The sequence below is a fragment of the Echiichthys vipera genome (assembly GCF_963691815.1).
Source record: "Echiichthys vipera genome assembly, chromosome: 1".
In the NCBI taxonomy this organism is placed as follows: Eukaryota; Metazoa; Chordata; class Actinopteri; order Perciformes; family Trachinidae; genus Echiichthys; species Echiichthys vipera.
Genome location: NC_139826.1, coordinates 30,159,911 through 30,179,921, shown reverse-complemented (window position 1 = coordinate 30,179,921; position 20,011 = coordinate 30,159,911). Strand labels below are relative to the sequence as shown.

General features: G+C 38.5%; 1 protein-coding gene across 2 annotated transcripts in view; it reads left to right on the top strand.

The window, feature by feature from the left end:
- Positions 1-17,256, top strand: part of pla2r1 (phospholipase A2 receptor 1) — a 28,857-nt gene extending 11,601 nt beyond the window's left edge. For both annotated transcript variants that reach the window (XM_083918184.1, XM_083918185.1), the window contains 17 exons: positions 488-572; positions 679-814; positions 910-945; positions 1,606-1,766; positions 3,251-3,315; positions 4,092-4,195; positions 4,292-4,428; positions 6,178-6,295; positions 6,460-6,599; positions 8,222-8,363; positions 9,775-10,010; positions 12,078-12,261; positions 12,384-12,518; positions 14,270-14,392; positions 14,471-14,647; positions 15,294-15,329; positions 16,349-17,256. In XM_083918184.1, coding sequence (XP_083774310.1) covers positions 488-572; positions 679-814; positions 910-945; positions 1,606-1,766; positions 3,251-3,315; positions 4,092-4,195; positions 4,292-4,428; positions 6,178-6,295; positions 6,460-6,599; positions 8,222-8,363; positions 9,775-10,010; positions 12,078-12,261; positions 12,384-12,518; positions 14,270-14,392; positions 14,471-14,647; positions 15,294-15,329; positions 16,349-16,566 — 2,233 coding nt within the window. In that variant the 3' untranslated portion in view covers positions 16,567-17,256. The remainder of the gene's footprint in view (positions 1-487; positions 573-678; positions 815-909; positions 946-1,605; positions 1,767-3,250; positions 3,316-4,091; positions 4,196-4,291; positions 4,429-6,177; positions 6,296-6,459; positions 6,600-8,221; positions 8,364-9,774; positions 10,011-12,077; positions 12,262-12,383; positions 12,519-14,269; positions 14,393-14,470; positions 14,648-15,293; positions 15,330-16,348) is intronic.
- Positions 17,257-20,011: the final 2,755 nt, after the last annotated feature.

Below are 20,011 nucleotides of genomic sequence, written 5' to 3'. Positions count from 1 at the left end.
GATAATTGAAGCTGTCATGTTGAAAAAAAAAAAAAGGACACTTATATATTTGTTGTTTGCAAAGAAAGTATGGCTTTATCCATTCATGCAGGTTTTTGTGGGCCAATTGTTTTTGAGAATTCATTTGAAGACGATTTGCAGACATCCAGAAATCTGCCAGACTTCTAACAAGACAGGACAGATCAGAAGGCTTATTGGCCAACACCGTATCTGTGTATGATGTGATAGAGGAGATTACCCGATTAGTCAACAATTTTCACTTTCTTTCTTCTCTACCTGTGAAAATATTCCCCAGATTTCCCAGCCAAATCTGATACCAGTGATGTGATGAAAAGATAATTTACAACGAACAGTGACACAATAATGTCCTATTTTTTTTGTCTAAAGTCTAAACAAGGGTAAAAGCTCTAATGTTGAAAGGTTAAAACACTTTCTCAGACTGACTTTGTTGCATTGTGTTTTTTTCCCGTTCTGCTTCTCCTTTTAGAACAGAGGGTCGCTGGTTCTGGGTGGGTTTAAATAAGAGAGACCCTGAATATCCTGGCGTCTGGGAGTGGTCTGATGGGTCTCCTGTAAGTACAAAGTATCTAAATGTCTTTTAACAGAGTACTATTCAGAGGGTGTATCCATTACGGTTGTGTTGTGTGCGTGTGTTTGTGTGTGTGTGTTTTGGTGCAGGTGGTGACGTCTTTCGTAGAGGATAAGAACGAGGAGGATGACAGGAGAGACTGTGCTGTGTACAGCGACCTGACCAACACTCTCACGCCACAGCCCTGTGACACCAAACACGAGTGGATCTGCAAGCTGTCCAGAGGTAAACGCCCTCACACCACCACTGTCCACACAGACATACTGCACATACACACATCGGTACTGAATTACTTACCCAAACTCTGATTTATGTTGCAGGTGATAAACTGAAAAAACCCTATTGGTACAATGAGCGTAAGTGGAATCTTCTGGAAAACACAAGCTTTACAGACACTGATACTATAGATATTGTTTATGTTTCTACTGCTATGTAATGTAAAATATGGCTCTGCAGGGTAAAGCAAGACTACATTATAACTGCATTAAAAAGGTTTATTTTTCAACGATTATAATTGTTCTATGAATGTCTTCATTCGTTTGGCAGAAAATGTTGAGACTTACTATTCAATACAACCCAAAGAAAACCCAACTTATTTCACTTAATACCATATTTTATATTATAACTTAGCTTTTACTATACCTATTTTTATTGTATTTGTTTTTCTCCATATCGTAATTCTCCTACTACATGTATCTACCCTGGATAAACAGCCCCTTGCTTTACCTTTTCTGGAGTTTGTCTTTATCCGTATTGAGAGTCTTGTACAGATTGTAAAGACATATAGCTCATTAGGACTGCAGTGTATATAACATTTATGGATTTCAAGTAAGTTTGATTTCAAGAGTCAACAAAATGTATTTCTTCTAAGTAGAAATGGATTATTTGATGTGAAACAGCATCAGTCTGTCAGCAATTAGACCTGTGAATTCATTCATTATACCATTGATGTATTTAAAATGCTATTACTTAAAGATGTGTACGGTTTTGTAATTGTCCGCCTGGCTCCCCCACAGAGAGCGAACCCTGGGTGTTTTACCGCGGAGCTGAGTACCTGGTGGCGAAGAAGCCCTTTGACTGGGCCGCCGTTTCTCTGGCCTGTCAGATGATGGGAGCCTACCTGCTGTCCATTCATTCCAGAGAGGAGCTGCACTTCGTCAAGGAGCGCTTGCGGCGGGTCTGTTACTGCCACTGTTCATAAACCTAGATTCCACATATATTTGTAAATTGGCATCTGTTTTATTATCACTCTGAAGTGGTAGCATACAGCACTGCTGTGATATTATTAATATTTGTTATATTCAAGGTCCGTGCAGGAGAGGCAAAACTGACAAAACAAAAGATCCAACAAAGACTGAATAGAAAACCAGGATTCAAATACAAAATAATCTGATGAGAGGAAGAAAAGCAGGCAGAGATGAGCGGTGAAGCTCAGGGGAGGGGAATGAGGTGATTAAGCCGGAAAACAAGCAGGAAGCTGATTAGCTGGGGAGACGCTCCGGGAGCAGTGAAGGACTAACGGCAAGTCTATTTACAAACATGAAACGTTGGTTTCCTTTAATTTGTCACCCCTCTGTAGCTGTCACAAAACATAATTGTGGTTGTTTATAGCACAGTAACATCTAATTTAATGTGATGAACACGTACAGTAATAAGTATCTGAATATACTGTGTGTACTATATACAACTATGTAGTTTACCACAGCTGTAAGGTGCTGGAAAAGAAGGAAAATGCAGTTAAAATGTTTGGAAAGTGCTTTAATTTGACCATGGAAAAGGTGTAAAAAACTTCTACATGATCATATTTATACAGCACAAATGTGTATGATACTACTTCAATAACCAATAATTATTTATACTGCAAAATCTCATTGCAAAACATGTAATATGTTAAATGTATTCCAGTAATTTCAATAACTATTTTATTTAACAAAATAATATAGTTGAGTCAAAAGTAATCATTTTAACTAATTTAAAAACGGACATATCTTCTCAGTTGCACAAAATAAAATCTGCAGTTATTTTGCCCAAAGAGAAAGAGAAAGTTACATTTACTTACTACTTTATAAATGAAACCAGGAACGTTAACATAAACTGTTTTTCAGTGAGCAGGAGTACACAGCCAAAGCAATGTACTCAATCACAGAGGCTCTTCTCCATTGAAAGGCCCAATAGGCTCATTCTAACTGTTCACACGCACACACACACACACACACACACACACACACAAACACACACACACACACACACACACACACACACACACACACACACACACATATCCAAACACTCAGTGAAAAACAAACATGTGCACGAACAAGAGTGAACACAGTTAACACACTCGTACAAAAAGTGTTTACAGACACGTCGACAAGCTAAAGCGTACTCTGTATGCGGAAGCTTTTATGCTCGAGTGCCCCCCACACACAGGGAGTAAGAAAAAGGCTAAAACGTCTCTTGTGGTGTTTAGGCTTTTGAGGGGATAAAGGGGACAAAACAAGGCAATGAAAGAGGCGGCGCACGGGCCAAGGAGAGTGCCTGAATGGCCGCTCATCTCAGAGAGGCTCTGAAAGCCTCTTTTCTGGCCCAGTGAGGCCTTGATGGCAAAGGAGGAGGGTAAAGTTCTTTTTCATCTCTGTTCCTTTCACTGTGTCTCCTCAGCTCTCCCTGGGTCCCACAGACTGGTGGATCGGCATGTCCATTGGGCAGCCCGGAGAGCCGCCCAGGTGTGTGTGTGTGTGTTAAACATTTCCTGTTGCTGCCACTGATTCTATTAGAGCAGTCGACACTTGGCTCAACATCTCAAATAAAGAAATGTTAATGGAGTTGCAAACTGGGGATCCTAAACCCCAAAAGCAATTTTCGACTACTGCTTGCTTACAGATGGTGGCAGCCACTGACAAATTGAAGAGAAATTTGTGTGGCTTTTGAATGCTCATTCACGATTTGCAGGTAGTGTTTTGATCAATAAATCATGTCAACATGAGATTGAGATTTTCTGTTGTTGCATATTGAAAATTGGGCCAGATTTGGTATAATGAGATCCAGGTCTCTAGGCCAGGGGTAGGCAATGCCGTTCCTGGAGAGCCACTGTCCTGCATGTTTTAGGTTTCTCCCTACCCTAACACACCTGAGTCTAACAATAATCAAACTGTGACAAGCATCAGCTGCTTGATAACGAGCAAATCATTAGAATCAGGTGTGTTAGAGCAGAGAGAAACCTAAAACATGCAGGACAGTGGCTCTCTAGGACCGGAATTGCCTACCCCTGGCCTAGGCTAAAGCAACACAAAGCCAACTGAAGTGCAGAAAGGCCTGCAGGTGTTGCCAATTTAAACAAAGAAAAGAAAAAAGAAATAGAAGAAGAGCGGCTCAACTGGGTTGCTCTTCTACTTGACTACCAAAACAAAACACAATAGAAACTTTTGTGTCAGGTTCATCAAAACCAAGACATCAGGGAGGGCCATTCATTAAATGTGTTTCTGTGTTTGTTTGTTTGCAGGTGGAGCGACAAGACGAATGCAGAGTTTAGGAACTGGGCAGAAGGGAGTGCCAGTGTTGGCCCGAGGAGAACCGGGTTGTGTGTCACCATGTCCTCTTCATCAGGTACACACACTCAGTAAAACACTCACTGATGCATGTTTACTGTACTTGCACAGGCAAGAATGTGTTGAGGTTTTCCTGCTGTGTCCTGGCATGCAGGGAAGTGGTCAGCAAGTAAATGCAGCGATCGCCACGGCTACGTTTGCAAGAGAAAGACTGTGTCTGTGGTGGAGACTCCCAGGGAACCGCACTACATCGGAGGATGTCCGGAGAAATGGCTGTACTTTGGACACAAGGTTCAAACACACACTTTGCATGGCATGCAGCCTATAATTTGCCTCCATCTTGAAAAAAAAATCCAAATTCAAGCAGGGTGGAGCTGAGTTGGGTTAGAGCAGCAACAACAATCTTGGATATGTGTAATTAACCTGTCAGTCAAAGCAAAGATACCTCGAAAACAATCACTTATGTTCTTAAAGAAACTCAACACATATTATTCACATTGTAGTAAAATTGGTAATATGAGACCTTCATATATCATGGAAAAAATGAATTAACCGAATTAAATGTAACCCCCTATTTAGCATTTATAGACAGCATATAAACATTTAACAAATGGTTTATAACACATTCAAGTAGTTACATGTAGATATAAGCAGTTGTTATTATTGTTATTGTTATATTATTATTATTATTATTATTATTATATATTATTATTGGTATTTGTGAACAACTATAAGTCATTCTCTATATACTTTATATCTCATAATTGGAGGCTGGTGTATAAACAGATAATGAATGACAACATAGTAAAACACAGTTGTAGTAAAATGTGTCTTCATAGGAGAAGTTAAAATTGTTTACAAGTGCTGTGTATTATGAACATTTAAACATTTATTTTAGTGTATTATAAACCATTTATTAAATGGTGCGTATAAATGCTACATATGGGAGGCATTAAAATAAAGTGTTTCAAATTATTATCCGCTTGTTTTGTTGTAATGTTACAAAAAAGTGGTTGACTTATCTCGTTCTGTGCCACAAAACAGTCACTTCTCTAAATTCCCAGCTGCCTCTGGGAGTTGAAGCAGGATGTTTGTGTTTACATTCACTGTTCTTGAGTGAGTCCTGCTGACAACTTTAGAATAGCCCCCCCCCCCCTCCACAAGCTGAATCAACCTCCATAAAGAGGAAAACCAGCTGATTAAATAATCTTGACCATTATTAGATCTTAAAATGTAGTTTTATTTCAAATAAAGGACTGGATTGTTCAAGTCATATAGATTGTTGCTCTTAAAAAAATCAATATTGTGTTATTTAGTCAGCTAGTTAGTTATAGTTCATTAAAAATATTGAAGTGACCTGATAAGATGGACATTTAAAACTGTGTTAGTACTAGCTGAGTCCCACTGATGTGGAATAGATGTTCTGCATATTAAACAGAATGGAAAGCCTTGTGGCAATATCTGTCCTTTCTCTTCTCGATCGTAAAATACGGAACAAATATCTTATTTTTCATATAGTATTTCTTTTAGTGTTGAGAGAGCTGAGAACAGCATGACACCAAGTTCAGACTCAAACTATGGTCTATGTCACTACTATAAACTATTGTGGTTGATGGTTGACTCCTTAATCCTCTAGGCCACAAAGGCAACATTCCTAACTGAAGTATACATTCTTCTAGTATACATTTAAGTGCCTTTTCCAACTAAACTTCACGGGATTTTGGCAGTGAAGAGGTTAATGTTTAGCCTTTGTGTAGATGTTACAAAGTGTCCCTCAAATTTAATCATAAGGTGCAGAGCTCTTGTTGATACACAGAAGTGGCAAAACCCTTTTCTTGTTTCACCAGTAACATTAAATCACATCTTTCTCTGTCTATCAAAGAAGACTACATGCATGTTTTTTTTAGAAACTGTCTCCTGACTTCTCTGAACAAAAGTACCAGTAGTGATATGAGAATAATGATTTGCATCTCACAATGTGATGTTCACGTTCTGTGTGGCATATGTGTGTGTGTGTGTGTGTGTGTGTGTGTTTGGCAGTGTCTCCTGCTTCACCTCCCTGACAGCCCAAAGGAGGGAAAGAGTTGGAAAGACGCCCAGTCCATCTGTTCCTCATTCTCTGGTTCGCTGATCGCCATAGAAGACGAGATTGAACAAGGTAGAGGCAAAGTTAGCTGCACAATCCTCCGATGAAAGCATGTTTCGTATACAAACACCATCAGATATAATCACTCCTTTCTAGCTCTGTGGGTATGCATGACAGAAAGGATCACGACTGTATGTATATTTTATTTTCTTGTTGTCATGCCATCATTTCGGCAGCCTACATCACCATGTTGCTGCAGGGAAGCGCTGTAGGTGTGTGGATTGGTCTCGGGGATGGAGACCCCACGAAATGGACCAATGGGAAATCAGTCAGCTACACCAACTGGTCTCCAATTGAACCGAAGAGCTACCTCACTGTAAGCTGCTGTGAATACTTTAGGTGGACCCACACTGCTAACTGTTAGAAAAATAGCAATTTATTGTCTTATTTTCATATCTTATTACGTGTGTTTGTGTCCAAAAGTCCTAAAAAGGATGTGCGTCTGTATTTGCCTATAAAGGAAGATGTGAATTACTATTAATACACATTTATTGTTTTTTTAAACTGCTGTTGAACATGACACTGGGAATCAAGAAAAGTAAACTCACTGCTGTAGAGAAATAGCAAAGTGGGTGAAGACACCAGTTCCAGAAGTATTTTTAACACTAAATTCCCATTGACTTTCCAAATTTAAAAGTCACCGGTGTTCCCTGGATAATTTCACAAAGTTTCAGTTTGGTATGGTAGATGGCTTTAAATACTGCATTACCCATGAACCTCAGCCACTGTGGACTGTGGCACAGAGTTGAATCAGAGCTGTAGCTGGGGTTGGGACAATATACGTTTTTACTGCGGCTCGCGATAAAAACACACATTTCCGTTATCGGCATAATCGTGAATATCCACGAGTGACTTGAAAAAGCTGTGTAGCTCTCTACCCTACAGTGCAATATTAATTTCCTGATTTATTTTTAATTGCAACAAGGGGAATAAGATTATATATTCCTTTTTCTTAGTCCCACAGAAGGGAAATGTCTTATTCACAGCAGCAAAGTGGATAGCACACATAGAGGAAGCATCAATAAGAAACAAAAATGTAGAAACACAGGGAAATATACAAATATAAGAATAACAGGAACAATATTTACAGAAATTATATTTATTTGATTTATTTATGTATTTATTTAAGTATTTTAAATTTACAAATTTACACAAAGGAACAGAGGAAAAAACAAAAGTATTGCACATGATGATTGAGCCTGCATCTTTCCAGTCATTCCAAAATCCTAAGCCTGTCAAAACAGCTGAATGCTTGGCCCCCACAAAAATAATTAAATATGATATATGCAAAAAATACAGATTTCAAACTAAACAGCGACAGGGAGATAAGGTGTCCACCTGCAGACCCTGCAAAGATGTGCGTCCTATCCGTGGTGCAATAAAATTATGCACGTATGTTTGTAATAATAAGTAAGTGTAAGTAAAGGGATTCCAGTATGTCTTTGTGCCATTTTAGTGTTTTAAGCATATTTTCATGATTATCAGGATAATATCATGAATTGCAATTATTTTGGGCACGATAATCGTGACATGAAATACTGATATTGTCCCATGCCTAGCTGTAGCTGTATCTGTAGCTGTAGCTGTAGCTGTAGCGTGGTCGTTGCAACCCGAAACAAAATACACTCTCTAGATTCATCCAAAGCTTGATGCCTTGATGTTTTATCATCCAAGCCAAGGAAGTACTCTAAGTGACGTTCACCTGAGGTTGTGCAGAAAACAATCAGAACTTTTACTTCTGGATCCCTGGGTTTCTCAAAATAGCTCCTCAAACTTTGCTGTACAACCGTCCAACCGCCATAGACCTGTGCAAACACAAGTATTGGTTGAAGTGTAACATCAGTCTAGAGATGAAAAGAAACTTTCATAAATGTGCTTTTGTGAATGAGTTTTGTGTGTATGTGTGTGAGTACTGAGATGTGCTTTGTGAACCCCCAGGAGAACGAGTGGCTCAGTGGATTTGCTGATGAGCCGTTGTGTACTGTTCTCTCCAACAACCACAACTTCCACCTGACAGGCAAGTGGTACGATGAGAAGTGCAGCGAGAGTGGGTACGGCTTTGTTTGTCAAAAACCTCAAGGTAAGATTTCTTCAGTTTTTTTTAATCTCTGATTTTATTCTGCCACGGTCTGTCTTTCATTGGCTCTCTGCCTGTTTGTCAGCACGTCTGTATTTGTCTTTTGCTGTCAGACCACTCTAGCCTTCATATGCTGGAATGGTCTCTCATCGATTCTCTTAATACTTATCATCTCTGCAAGTAAAGAAGAACCCTTCACTGCTGCTGACGGGTGTTTCTTTCCTGACAGCCACACACTGTAGTGTAGTACTGGCCCACAATGATTAACAAAACTGAAAGTACTCTACTACAGACATATCTTCAAACACAATAGAATACAATGGTGTTTAGAGGAACATTAAAGCTGAAGCAGGTAACTTTTCAACACTTTTATGGGAGAAATAGGCAATGCAATACGAAAACCTTGAAATCTTCTCTTTGCTGACCTCCAGTGGTTTAACGTCTTACCTTGTAGCGGTGATTTACAAGAGAACTGCAACGTCACTGCTGAGTATGGTAAAGGTGTAACAAAGCACAATCAACCACCGTGCAATTATGTCATATGTGGATGTAAATTCGAGTCTGAGGTTTTCATTTCACAACATTTCCAGGTTAGATTCTACATCATCTGCCATCAGATGTTACTTACTGTGGTACTCTGGTTTATTCTGACCCCGGGAGTTTCCCATAAATGTGGCCATTGTGACTCTTGATTGTATTGACCCAGATATTGATCCCCACACAGTTTTATCCATAGTTGGTATTCCAGGTGCTACCATCTATATTTACCTTTGATTAGACATAAAAATCAAGTTTATTTGAGACTGGAGGATATCCTTGTTTCCCGAATCCTCGAGTAAAGATTTAACATGACCCAGAGAGTCACAAAAAGCCATATTTATGGGAAAATGCCAGTTTGAAATGCATTTAAGTTAATGAAATAAACTCTAAAGACACAATGACACAAGTGATGGTGGCCAGCTACACGCCAGGCCCCTCCTTTTATACGGAAGTTGAGTTGATTAAATATTGGTTGATTAAAATAATTGGTAGCTGTAAATCTAGATCTTAAATTACTAATTTGACTTTCGGGGAAATGTGTTCATTCACTTTCTTGCCAAAAGTTACGTGAGAAGATGGACGATCCTCTGTTACTACTACTACTACTGTTAGCTTAACTAAAAGTTTGGTGTGCAACTATTTCTTGGGAGTCCTGGAGTCTCTGCTGGTAGCCCGGCAACTGGTTACTATTCAGATTTGGGATCAGTATCAATTTTCTTGGGAAGAAAGTAAATATGCCAAACGTCAATGTCAAACCACTCCTTTAATTGATGTGCTTAACAGCAAATACATTGTCCAAAACATTAACACCTTGTAGTAATCACACTATCCTTCTTCCCACACTCCTCTCTTTTGCCTCTTTTTCTTGTCACAGATACATCCAAACCCCCCACCCACTCCTATCACCACCCTCTCCCTGACAATATTGAGTACAGGAGCCGCAGCTACAAGGTTGTGTCTGGCAACATGAGCTGGTACGACGCGATGCATATGTGCATAGAGAATGATTCTGACCTAGTGAGCGTTACAGATGCCTACCACCAGGCTTTCCTTACTGTCCTTGTCAATAGATTGGCAGTCCCCCACTGGATTGGACTGTATAGTCAAGACGTATGTATCCTCTCATGCAATATGTACTGTTAACCTCTGTCTACTGTGTGTTTGTGTCAGAGAGGTGGCAATGTGTGTGTTTGTCTGCTGTTTGTCTTTAAAGAAATGGTTTAACATTTTGGGGAATATGCTTATTCATCTTTTTTAGCAATATTTAAATGAGAAGATTGAGGGTGTTCTCATGTCGGTAGATATGAAGCTACAGCCAGCGGCCGGTTTGCTAGCTTAGCATAAAGAATGGAAACGGGGAAACTAGCCTGGCTAAATAGTTAACATGTTTTTTTCTTGGCTGGTTTTTATATCCTAACAAAAACCAAAGTGTAAAAATAACACAGACTCTTAACACAGTCCTGGTCACGACACGTCTCCTAGCTAGCCTGGTCAATGGTCTTTATGCTAAGCCAAGCTAACCATCTACTGGCTGTAGCTTCATATTTAACGGACAGACATGAGAAAGGTATTCCTTTCTAACACTCATCAAGAAAGCGAAAACGTGTATTTGCCCAAACTATTCCTTTAATACTGCTTAATGAGCATGAATTGCAGTGAATACACATCTGCATGCATGAGACGAATTTAAAAACTTGGTAGTTTAAGACTTTAAATGTATGTTTTTTCCCTTTTTTTTCATTTACCAAAAGCACAGTTTGTGCATGTCCACGTCAAATCCTAAAACCCTGAAATTAGTTTGCATTTTTGTTCCACGACACCAAATATGTGAATTTTGACGCTTTTACGTGTCTTAAAAAAGGCGGTTGCTAACAAATGGCTAAATGAGACTACAGACGTTGCCTGGGACATTAAATGTCATCCCATCAAACTCGCAAAATCAGCTGGAGCTAGTGTTGGTGATGCTGTAGTCATGCGACCGTGATAGTTCATTTATAGCCTATGTTAACAATAGTTTATTAGAACTGATTTTCTGCAATAATCCAAAAACCAAAGAGCAATTGGCGTTTTGATCAGGAATCCACCGTGATGCTAACTTCCAGGTTGGCCTACAAAAATGTTTTATCCCTGCAGCACTCCATTGCATGCTCTATAAGGGAAAATGTTAAGCTTTTAAATGGTTCTTATAGGGAAAATATATGCTACATAAGTACAAAGAAAATTATTACAAAAGCTCCTGAAATATTATTTAAATTAACACCTAATGTAATGTATTTAGTTTGATTTGTTTTACAAACCAGCTGATGGCAAGTTAAAGTTGTCTCACATGTCCCTAGGGTTTTTTTTTCCTGGCCTTCTGCCCATGTAAAGGTATCCCATCCAAAGGCATTTGCCTTCCTGATAGACAGGCACAGTCTTAACATTTGGATTCAAGTATCACTGAGCCCCCGTGTCTTAGTCATGGAGAGAAGAACACAAAGTGTGGGAGCCGATTCTCTCTCTGCCTCTCTTTTATTTTTTATCATGGTTGATCTTGTTCAATTTCAGAATCAAATAACTTTGTTCTTTAAGCTTTTATTGCACTCTTTAATACAATAACCATCCTAGTCCAGTACTACTAACAAATAACTGTCGTATTTTTGTCATAATTTCGTAACTATTATGACTCGTGGGAATCATGTTGAATCATTATATACTGTGTGTTTCACTTCTGGCTAATCAGTAGCCTGATCTCCCCACAGAAATATGCACCTCTTTCACCAAACAGGGCATATTGTTTTTTTGTTAAGACTTTAAAATATATATATACATTTGAGTTTTAAATTAGAATAACAAACCTGTAGTCTTTCAGTAAGCAGGGGAAAGAACAAAAAACTGTGAGTGAGTTGGTGTGAAGACTTTTTTCTGTTTAACCAAAACGTGATTATGGTAAATGAAACATACACAGTAAAGAAAAAGAAACCAAACCACTGACAGAATACAGTACTTGGAGGTTTTACACAGCACCAACCTGCAAGTTTTTTAAATGTACAATACAGTAGTTTGATATGATGAACTAATGTTTGCATTAGTGTAAAAGATGCAGTATACATCAAAGAACAACACAGTCAGGGATCCATGTGAACTAAGTGTTGGGTGTTACTTAACAGTTCATTTAGTGACTGTGCTTCCTTACAGAGCGGCATCAATTATCAGTGGTCAGATGGCAGTGACACAGTGTACACACACTGGGACGCAACTGATGAGGAGGAGGAGGACATTCTGACGGGAGAGTGTGTGTACATGGACGTGAGCGGAGGTTGGCGGAGAGCTGACTGTGAATCTCTGCTACCAGGAGCCCTGTGTCATGTTCCCCCACCAAGTCAGTGCTACTTCAGTGAAAGTCGGAGTGCTCGCTCGACACTGCACCTCTTCAGCTGCTGAGTTTCTGCCGCTCATAATGTGTGAAACCATTTTCTGCCTTTCTCCTGCTCTCTCACACAGGCAGTAAACCATTTATCTCCTATGAGGTGGCGTGTCCCTCCACCTGGGTGAAATTCGGACATGGCTGTTACAACTTTGAGCCTGTGGTGCAGAAACTTACATTTGAAGAGTCAAGAGAGCACTGCAGACAGAAAGGTAGGGACTCATTCACGTGTGATTTTGCTTATGTGTTGACATTATCTGTGTAATTTTTTTTATGTGTTGTTTTTGTAAAGGTGACAATGGTATAATAGACAAATTTGTGAAGTCACCATTATCTGCAGGATGGAATACATACTCCCCCTACAGGTTTAATACAGAAGCTGCTCTAAAAGGCACTCAAAAACTGTGGTGGAGTTCTTAATCAGAAATGTTGCTTAGAGGAAATAGATATAAAATCATGCATAAGGCTATATTCGCTGTACCCGTGGTTCTCAACCTTTTTTAGTGTCAAGGACTCCTAAATTGATACAAATTAGGTCACAGACCCCCATTTGATAAGATTTCGCTTCAGGAGCCTCCATCTGAAAATATATTGTTTGTTTGATATCAGAATCAGAAATACTTTAATAATCGATGAGTAATTTCCCAAGGGGAAATTATTTTTGCAATGAAACTCCACATATACAAACAAAAAATATTATACAGACGATAACATATATTATTAAAAACTTTAAAGAAGTATATACAAGATTAAAAAAAAACAGACTAATGTGCAATAGAACAGATTGTCTATAGTTGAGTTTAAAGCACAGAGAGGGGGTGACAGACTCTCGAGGGATGCGTTGTATAGTTTAATGACCACAGGCAGGAAAGATTTCCTGTGGTGCATCTGGGTACGAGGAGTCTTCTGCTGAAGGTGCTCCTCTGCTGGGCCAGTGTGTCGTAGAGAGGGTGGGAGCCATTGTCCAGGATAGACCGGAGCCTGGACAGCACACTCCTCTCTTCCACGGTCTTCAGGGTGTCCAGCTCCTCCCCCATGCCATCACCGGCCCTCCTGATCAGTTTGTTCAGTCTGTCATTGTCTGCGACCTTCAGCCCACTGCCCCAGCATGTGACAGCGAAGAAGATCGCACTGGCCACAACAGACTCATAATAGGATTAAAACAGACTCATGTTAGAATTAAAACCAAAATTATAAAGTTGTCTCTTTTGTTTTAAACTCTTTTGAATCTTACTAACCTTAGACACACTTCTGAAATAGTTAAAAAATAAGCAGGGGACCCCAAACTTCCCTTTCCCGGGCCACATTAACCAGCTCTAACTGGGGGATCCCAAGGTGTTCCCAGGCCAGTGTGGAGATATAATCTCTCCACCGAGTCCTGGGTCTTCTCCGAGGCCGCTGGACGTGCCTGGAACACTTCCCTAGGGAGGCGCCCAGGGGGCATCCTTACTTCTTTAACATTACTGTTGGGTCTTTCTTTTGGCTAGAAATGTTTTTATTCTGCACTAATGCTTTTAGACCACTGTAGAATATGAGGTAGTGTTTCACTTCAGTGTTTTGTGAACAAAAATAACATTTCAAATTTAATTGGAAAAAAAAGATTCACATGCCAAAACTGATCTTTCGCACCTGTTTTTCACAGATTAAGTTTTTCTTTAAGGAGCTTTAAAAAAACATTGTCCTTGCAAAAACATTTCCCCCGTCATAAACCCAAGAGAGAAAACAATGTAGATCAGACATAGAAAAGGGTTCACCCGATTTTTAGTTGTTTTGCACTTGCCTCTCAGGGCTTCTGTAAATACACGATACTCGGGGCCCACTATATCTGTTTTTAAACAAGCAGTTGGACATTTTGGGAAATGCGCTTTATTTGTTTTTGTGCCGAGAGTTTCCCAAAAATGTCAAACTATTCCTTTAAACTACACAGTAGTTATGAGTTTGTTGTGTGACTGTCGCTTTCTAGTCAACACCTCGGATGTCCTGACCATTGAGAGTGAGACAGAGAATCGTTTTGTTCTGGAGCAGCTGTGGACGTCCGGGTTCCTTCACCACGCCGTGTGGTTGGGGATGTACTTCAACATTGACAGTAAGAATCTCTCGTACCCATCAGATGTTTACCATCTCCCGCAATCCCATTTCATTAATTTGTTTCCTCTGATTTTAGCTGATTCTATGACCTGGGTGGATGGTTCACCTATGGAGTACACCAACTGGCCCAACAAAGCCCCGGACTCCGAGCTGTTGACTGCAGATGTCTGTGTTACTACCAGGGTGGTTGACGGCGTGTGGCACCTGTCACAGTGCAACGAGCGGCTCGGCTTCGTCTGCAAAACCATCTCAAGTGAGTTGAATCTGGAAGAATATTGGGTCCCCTGTATTGAACTCACACAACATACTGGAATAATAGTTGATTATCTCTAGCTATGAGCCCCCAAAGGATGATATAGTGATATGTCAGTGTTGTGTTCACAACTTGTTTCCACTGCGACAAAGTGGATAGAAAATCTCTCATTGCGGGTTTTAAAAATCACATTTTCAACAATCTGTAATTATCCTAAACAGGCCTGAGAGAGACTTCATCAGTGCCTCTACATTTGTCACTACATGCAGAAATATGTGTGTATTCGTTCAGGATAGAAGTGCTTTTCAACTGCAAAGTTCATTACTGTTCATTACTGGTTTATATATATTTTTTTTCACAGCCTGAAATCCAAGTCTGTGCTTGCCACAGAACACTTAGATCTACAAAAGCTACTTACACAGAGACAAAGTTGACAAAATAACTGAAAACTCTAATTAGCATAATACGGTTTTGATAATCGTGGCTGCACCATTTTTGAACAAGATCACATTTCATTGCGATGAGCTTTCAAGAAGTAATGTCAGTGTCTATTTTCTTCTGTGCTCATACCACATGGTCTGAATACCCAAGATGATACATGATAAGTTATATTGAACTTCACTGTGCTGTATGTGTTCTTTTGCAGATGTAATCGCTGAGGTGGAAGTGGAACCACTAAATGGTAAAGTGCACTTAAATGTGAATGATTCACACCTTGGTTAGATGCCAAAAATCATGAGCCTTTTGTTTCACATCGTGAGGCTGTGCCCAGCTACGAGCTTCTTATACTTCTTAAACTAAACAAACCATTTAAAAAGCCTTAGCTGGATTAGCTGGAAAATGCATCGTCACAAAGCTGAAAACAGGGCGGATTTTCTTTAGAGACATGTGGTTCTCACAGGACAGAGATGTTGCAAACATAGGATCCTATAGAATATTTCACTGGGTGAAAATGTTCCCATTATTTTGTATTTAAAGCAGAAGAAACTAAATTAATTAAAATCAAATAAAATATATTTAATTAATTTGAAAAATATTTTTGAATTAAATTTTTTTAAAACAATATATTTATATATACCAACAAAATAACCAACACTAACCGTGAACAATAAGCAACATAAATAAACATCTGATGTCTGAAGAGGATTGATGACTCTAAAATTGCCCGTAGGTGTGAATGGTGGTCTGTCTCTGTCCGTCTCTATGTGCCCCGTGATAGACTGGCGCCCTGTCCAGGGTGTACCCCGCCTCACGCCCGATGTCAGCTGGGATCGGCTCCAGCCCCCCACGACCCCGACAGGGACAAGCGGTTGAAGATGAATGAATGAATGAATGTCTGAAAAGGAGAAAAACCCCTTCCCCCATTCTCTACTAATCTACTCATCAATACATCAATTACCTAAACCAACTCTCCGCTCTTGCGTCCACCCTCATAATTAAACCACTTTATTTTTCCTCTTTATTCATAATCAACAGCACTGTGAAAAAGAGAACAAGAAAACCTATAACAACCAATAACATATCATGTTATGCTCATATTTAGTATTGAGGTAATCCAAAAGTAATCAAGTCACATTACTTGAATAATGTGACACTTGGATTAGGTTACTGTTTATATGTTTTAACAGGGAATACATATTTAAAGTTAACCCCTCCTAACCCTGAATACGTCTATATAAGCTATCTTGTTGTGTATTTCAGGTTTACATCACGGTATCATCCCCGCTGCGGTGCTGGTGGCTGTGCTGATCTTTGCCCTGCTGGCAGGAGCGATGTGGTTTGTGTACAAGAGGAACGCTTCACGTTTTCGTAGGCTCCCCACGCTCGGCAGCGCTTATTACAGACAAACCAGCTCACAGGCTACAGAGTCGGATGGGAACGTGCTGATCACTGACCTGGAGTCTCACTCAGGAGAATAGCACTCATTGACACTCGGTTTTCCCACGTTCTCTTGTCTGTCTCTCGCCATTTCACCATCAGGTACGAACGACACTGTAAAGCTGCGACTCCTCAGGACAGTGGCGAGATGATGACGGCAACGGTTTCTTTTTGAAATTTGAGACTGTGTTTGAAGGATCCTCAGTTGCTCTCAGCAGTTTTCATTCATTCGTTTGTTCACACTGAAGAGCCCACATTTGAATTTGTAGACTTCAAATAATGAGAACGATGAAGAAGTGATGCTAAAGAGCTTTGAACTTGTTAAAAGAGGCACTTAACACTTGAGCGTTATAATCCTTTATGAGGATTTTAATCAAATATAATTTTGTAAACAGTACTTAGGAAAATGATTTGGATAACAAAGAAGATTTTTACTCAACCAGATTCAAACAGGTGAAAGAAAGTGTGTACTTTTCAGGAGCTGTTGGAGCTGCACACGTGGTACAGCAATGTTGTCAGTATTACTTGTGTGTTTTTATTGTATTTTTTTAAGTACACATGCTGTATATTGATTAAGAGATTTTTGTATGTTCAAAACTAACAGAACATGTGCAAGGCATAACTGATGATTGGCTTTGTTCTCGTTTGGTTTTTGTCTACTGGTGCAAAGCAAGTTATTAGATGTATTTTTGCACAACGTTCTTTGTGTTTTAATAAATTAAAGTTAGACTTAACAAATCCAGTTTCATCACTGAGTCAAAGAAAGGCAATCCTCAGTGAAATCTCCTGAATGTTTCCCTTTTTTACCCTCTCAATTGCTTCACTTTTCTCCACAGCATGACTGTAATTTCCTCCCAGAACATCCTCATTTCAAAAATAACTGAGATCAAAGGATTCATACAGTAATAATAGCCAACCATGCTTTATCTATTATACCCACTTACGCTTTGCAGGGTCAATTGTTCGCAGTTTTGGTCTTTTTGCTAACAGTTATTTCCAGCTCCTTTTTGGATAAATGTGTTCTTAATTAGAGTGATTGTGAAATGCCACAGCCAAATTGTGATATCAAAGGTCAGAGAATAGAACAAAAAAGTATAATAAACAATAAAAAAAGACAATAAAAAAGCATATACGTGAGCAAGAACAACCAGATAGACTTTAAACAAGGCTGCTCTTTGGTCTTTGTATGTTTATTATTCTTTTAAAGAAGATAATGTATCTTTGCTCCTTGAATATTATCTTAGTATCTGTTTCACATTGAAGTAATAGTCATAATATCCCGGTCACTTACATCACTGACGGCACAAAACAAGAATCAGTGTCTCCTTGGAAACAATGCTGAGTTTGTAAGCCTTTGTATAAAAATACTCCTAATCACCCTAATGTTTAAAAAAAATACTCCAATCCACTGGAAAGCTTAAATAAAGGTGTCAGTGTTGAGCAGCACATAATGAAAACACCAGAGCAAAGTGTAGCTTTCGACCGTTTCTCTGACAGCATCTGAATCAGGAAGTAAAGTGATTAATAATTCATACCAGCTGGTGCTACGTTTACAAATACTGTGTATATTATATATATATATGACATTAAGTGCTTCTGTACGTTCAAATTAAATTATTAATGCTCTGCTGCAATGCCACTGCAGCTGGAGGACGAAAAACACGACGTGCGTGAGTTTGAGTTGCCGGGAACAGCCGAGTGGGCGTGCAGCATGGGCGTGAAGATGAAGTGGATAATTGGAGGAAATATCTGGGCTTTCTGGGAACGTGAAGGGAGGGCACCGACGAGAGGAGCAGGAGCGTGCAAACACAAGGGCGGAAGAAGAGGCGCTCCGCCTTCAAAATAAAAGCGTTTCATGAAATGTGCTGTTCAGACAATTAAGTCAGAAAGTTAATATAAGTTATAAGATGTTGAGTTAAAATTATGATCTGGTCAAATTTTATCCCAATTTATTTGACTCAATACTTTTTATATAGTATGCATTGTTTTATAATTTACCTGACATAGTGAGACTTATGTTGGATTTAATGTCGTGATTTTAACGTTACTTTTTTTTACTCAGACAGTATTTAGATTAGAGACTTCATACTTTTGATGTAGTAGGCATTGTCTCATAATTTACTTGACATAGTGAGACTAAAGTTGGATTTAATGTCGTGATTTTAACGTTACTTTTTTTACTCAGACAGTATTTAGATTTTTTTGACCTAATACTTTTGATATAGTAGGCATTGTCTCATAATTGACTTGACATAGTCCAACTACTTTTTTTACTCAGACAGTAGTTTTTTAGATTTTTTTGACTTAATATCTCTGACCTGCTATCATTTGTTTAGTTTCACAAAGTAACTTATAAATGTGATTTATCTCATATGACTCTTTCAGTCAATTTTAACTCAGGCTGTCACATAATTGTTGACTTACTAACAATTTTATCTCAGTGTCTCAAATTGACTTGACGTAGTGAGTGAAAAGTCTGATTAAGTAGCGCATATTTTTATTTATTTATTTACCAATATGCTTAGTATTTCAGATTTTTTTTCAACTTAACACGTCAAATAAGATATCTGCTATTACTATCTATATGAGGTTTGACTCAGTAAATCACAATTTGGACTTCGTGTCTCATATTTTGTGACAGTAATAACTTTGACTTATTGTCTCATAATTTACTTGACTGTCATAAGTTTGATCTAGTAATTCATATTTTGTATGACTTAGTATCTCAGTATCTTGCTGTCTATTTTATTTTATTTAGCATTTAATAAATGTGACTCGTATTTTTGACTCTGACTTAGTAATTTACTTGACTGAGTTATTATTATGTTTGATTAAGTAGCACATTGTTTTATCAGATTCATAATTTTGCCTCTTTTGAATCTCATAATTTTTTAACTTGGTGAGTTATTTTGACTATAATTTTGTCTTTTTATGTCATCAGTTTTTTTTCTTATAGTTTTGACCTTTTTTAACTTTTCTACTTTTTTTAAATGCTATGCTGCCATATGATTTCTCATTTCATAATAAGTATTATTATTTTAGTTGTGTATTATATTTATATACAATCAATATTTTTATCACTCATAATCATTTTTAATCAAGTTACTACACATCCTGGTGGCAATGGGCTTCCTTATAATTCCTTATGACCAGTTTGTCGACATTTAAACATTTTTCTTACATGTTTGAGAGTTACACACAATGCCAAACATGTATTTAAAAATAAAGAAACAACAACAACATAAATTAAAATGCACAAAGACAGTAAAACATTTAAAAAGGAATGAAGAATAACAAAAACAATAACATATGTGGTCTGCTAAACCAACTAATACTAATACCACTAATACTATATGTTTTAAATGTATATAGAATAGAATAGAATAGAATTACTTTAATGATCCCAGACTGGGAAATGATTTTGTAACAGCAGTAGTGGGTCAGCAAATAAAAACTTTGTACATGACATAAATAGAATCAAATATA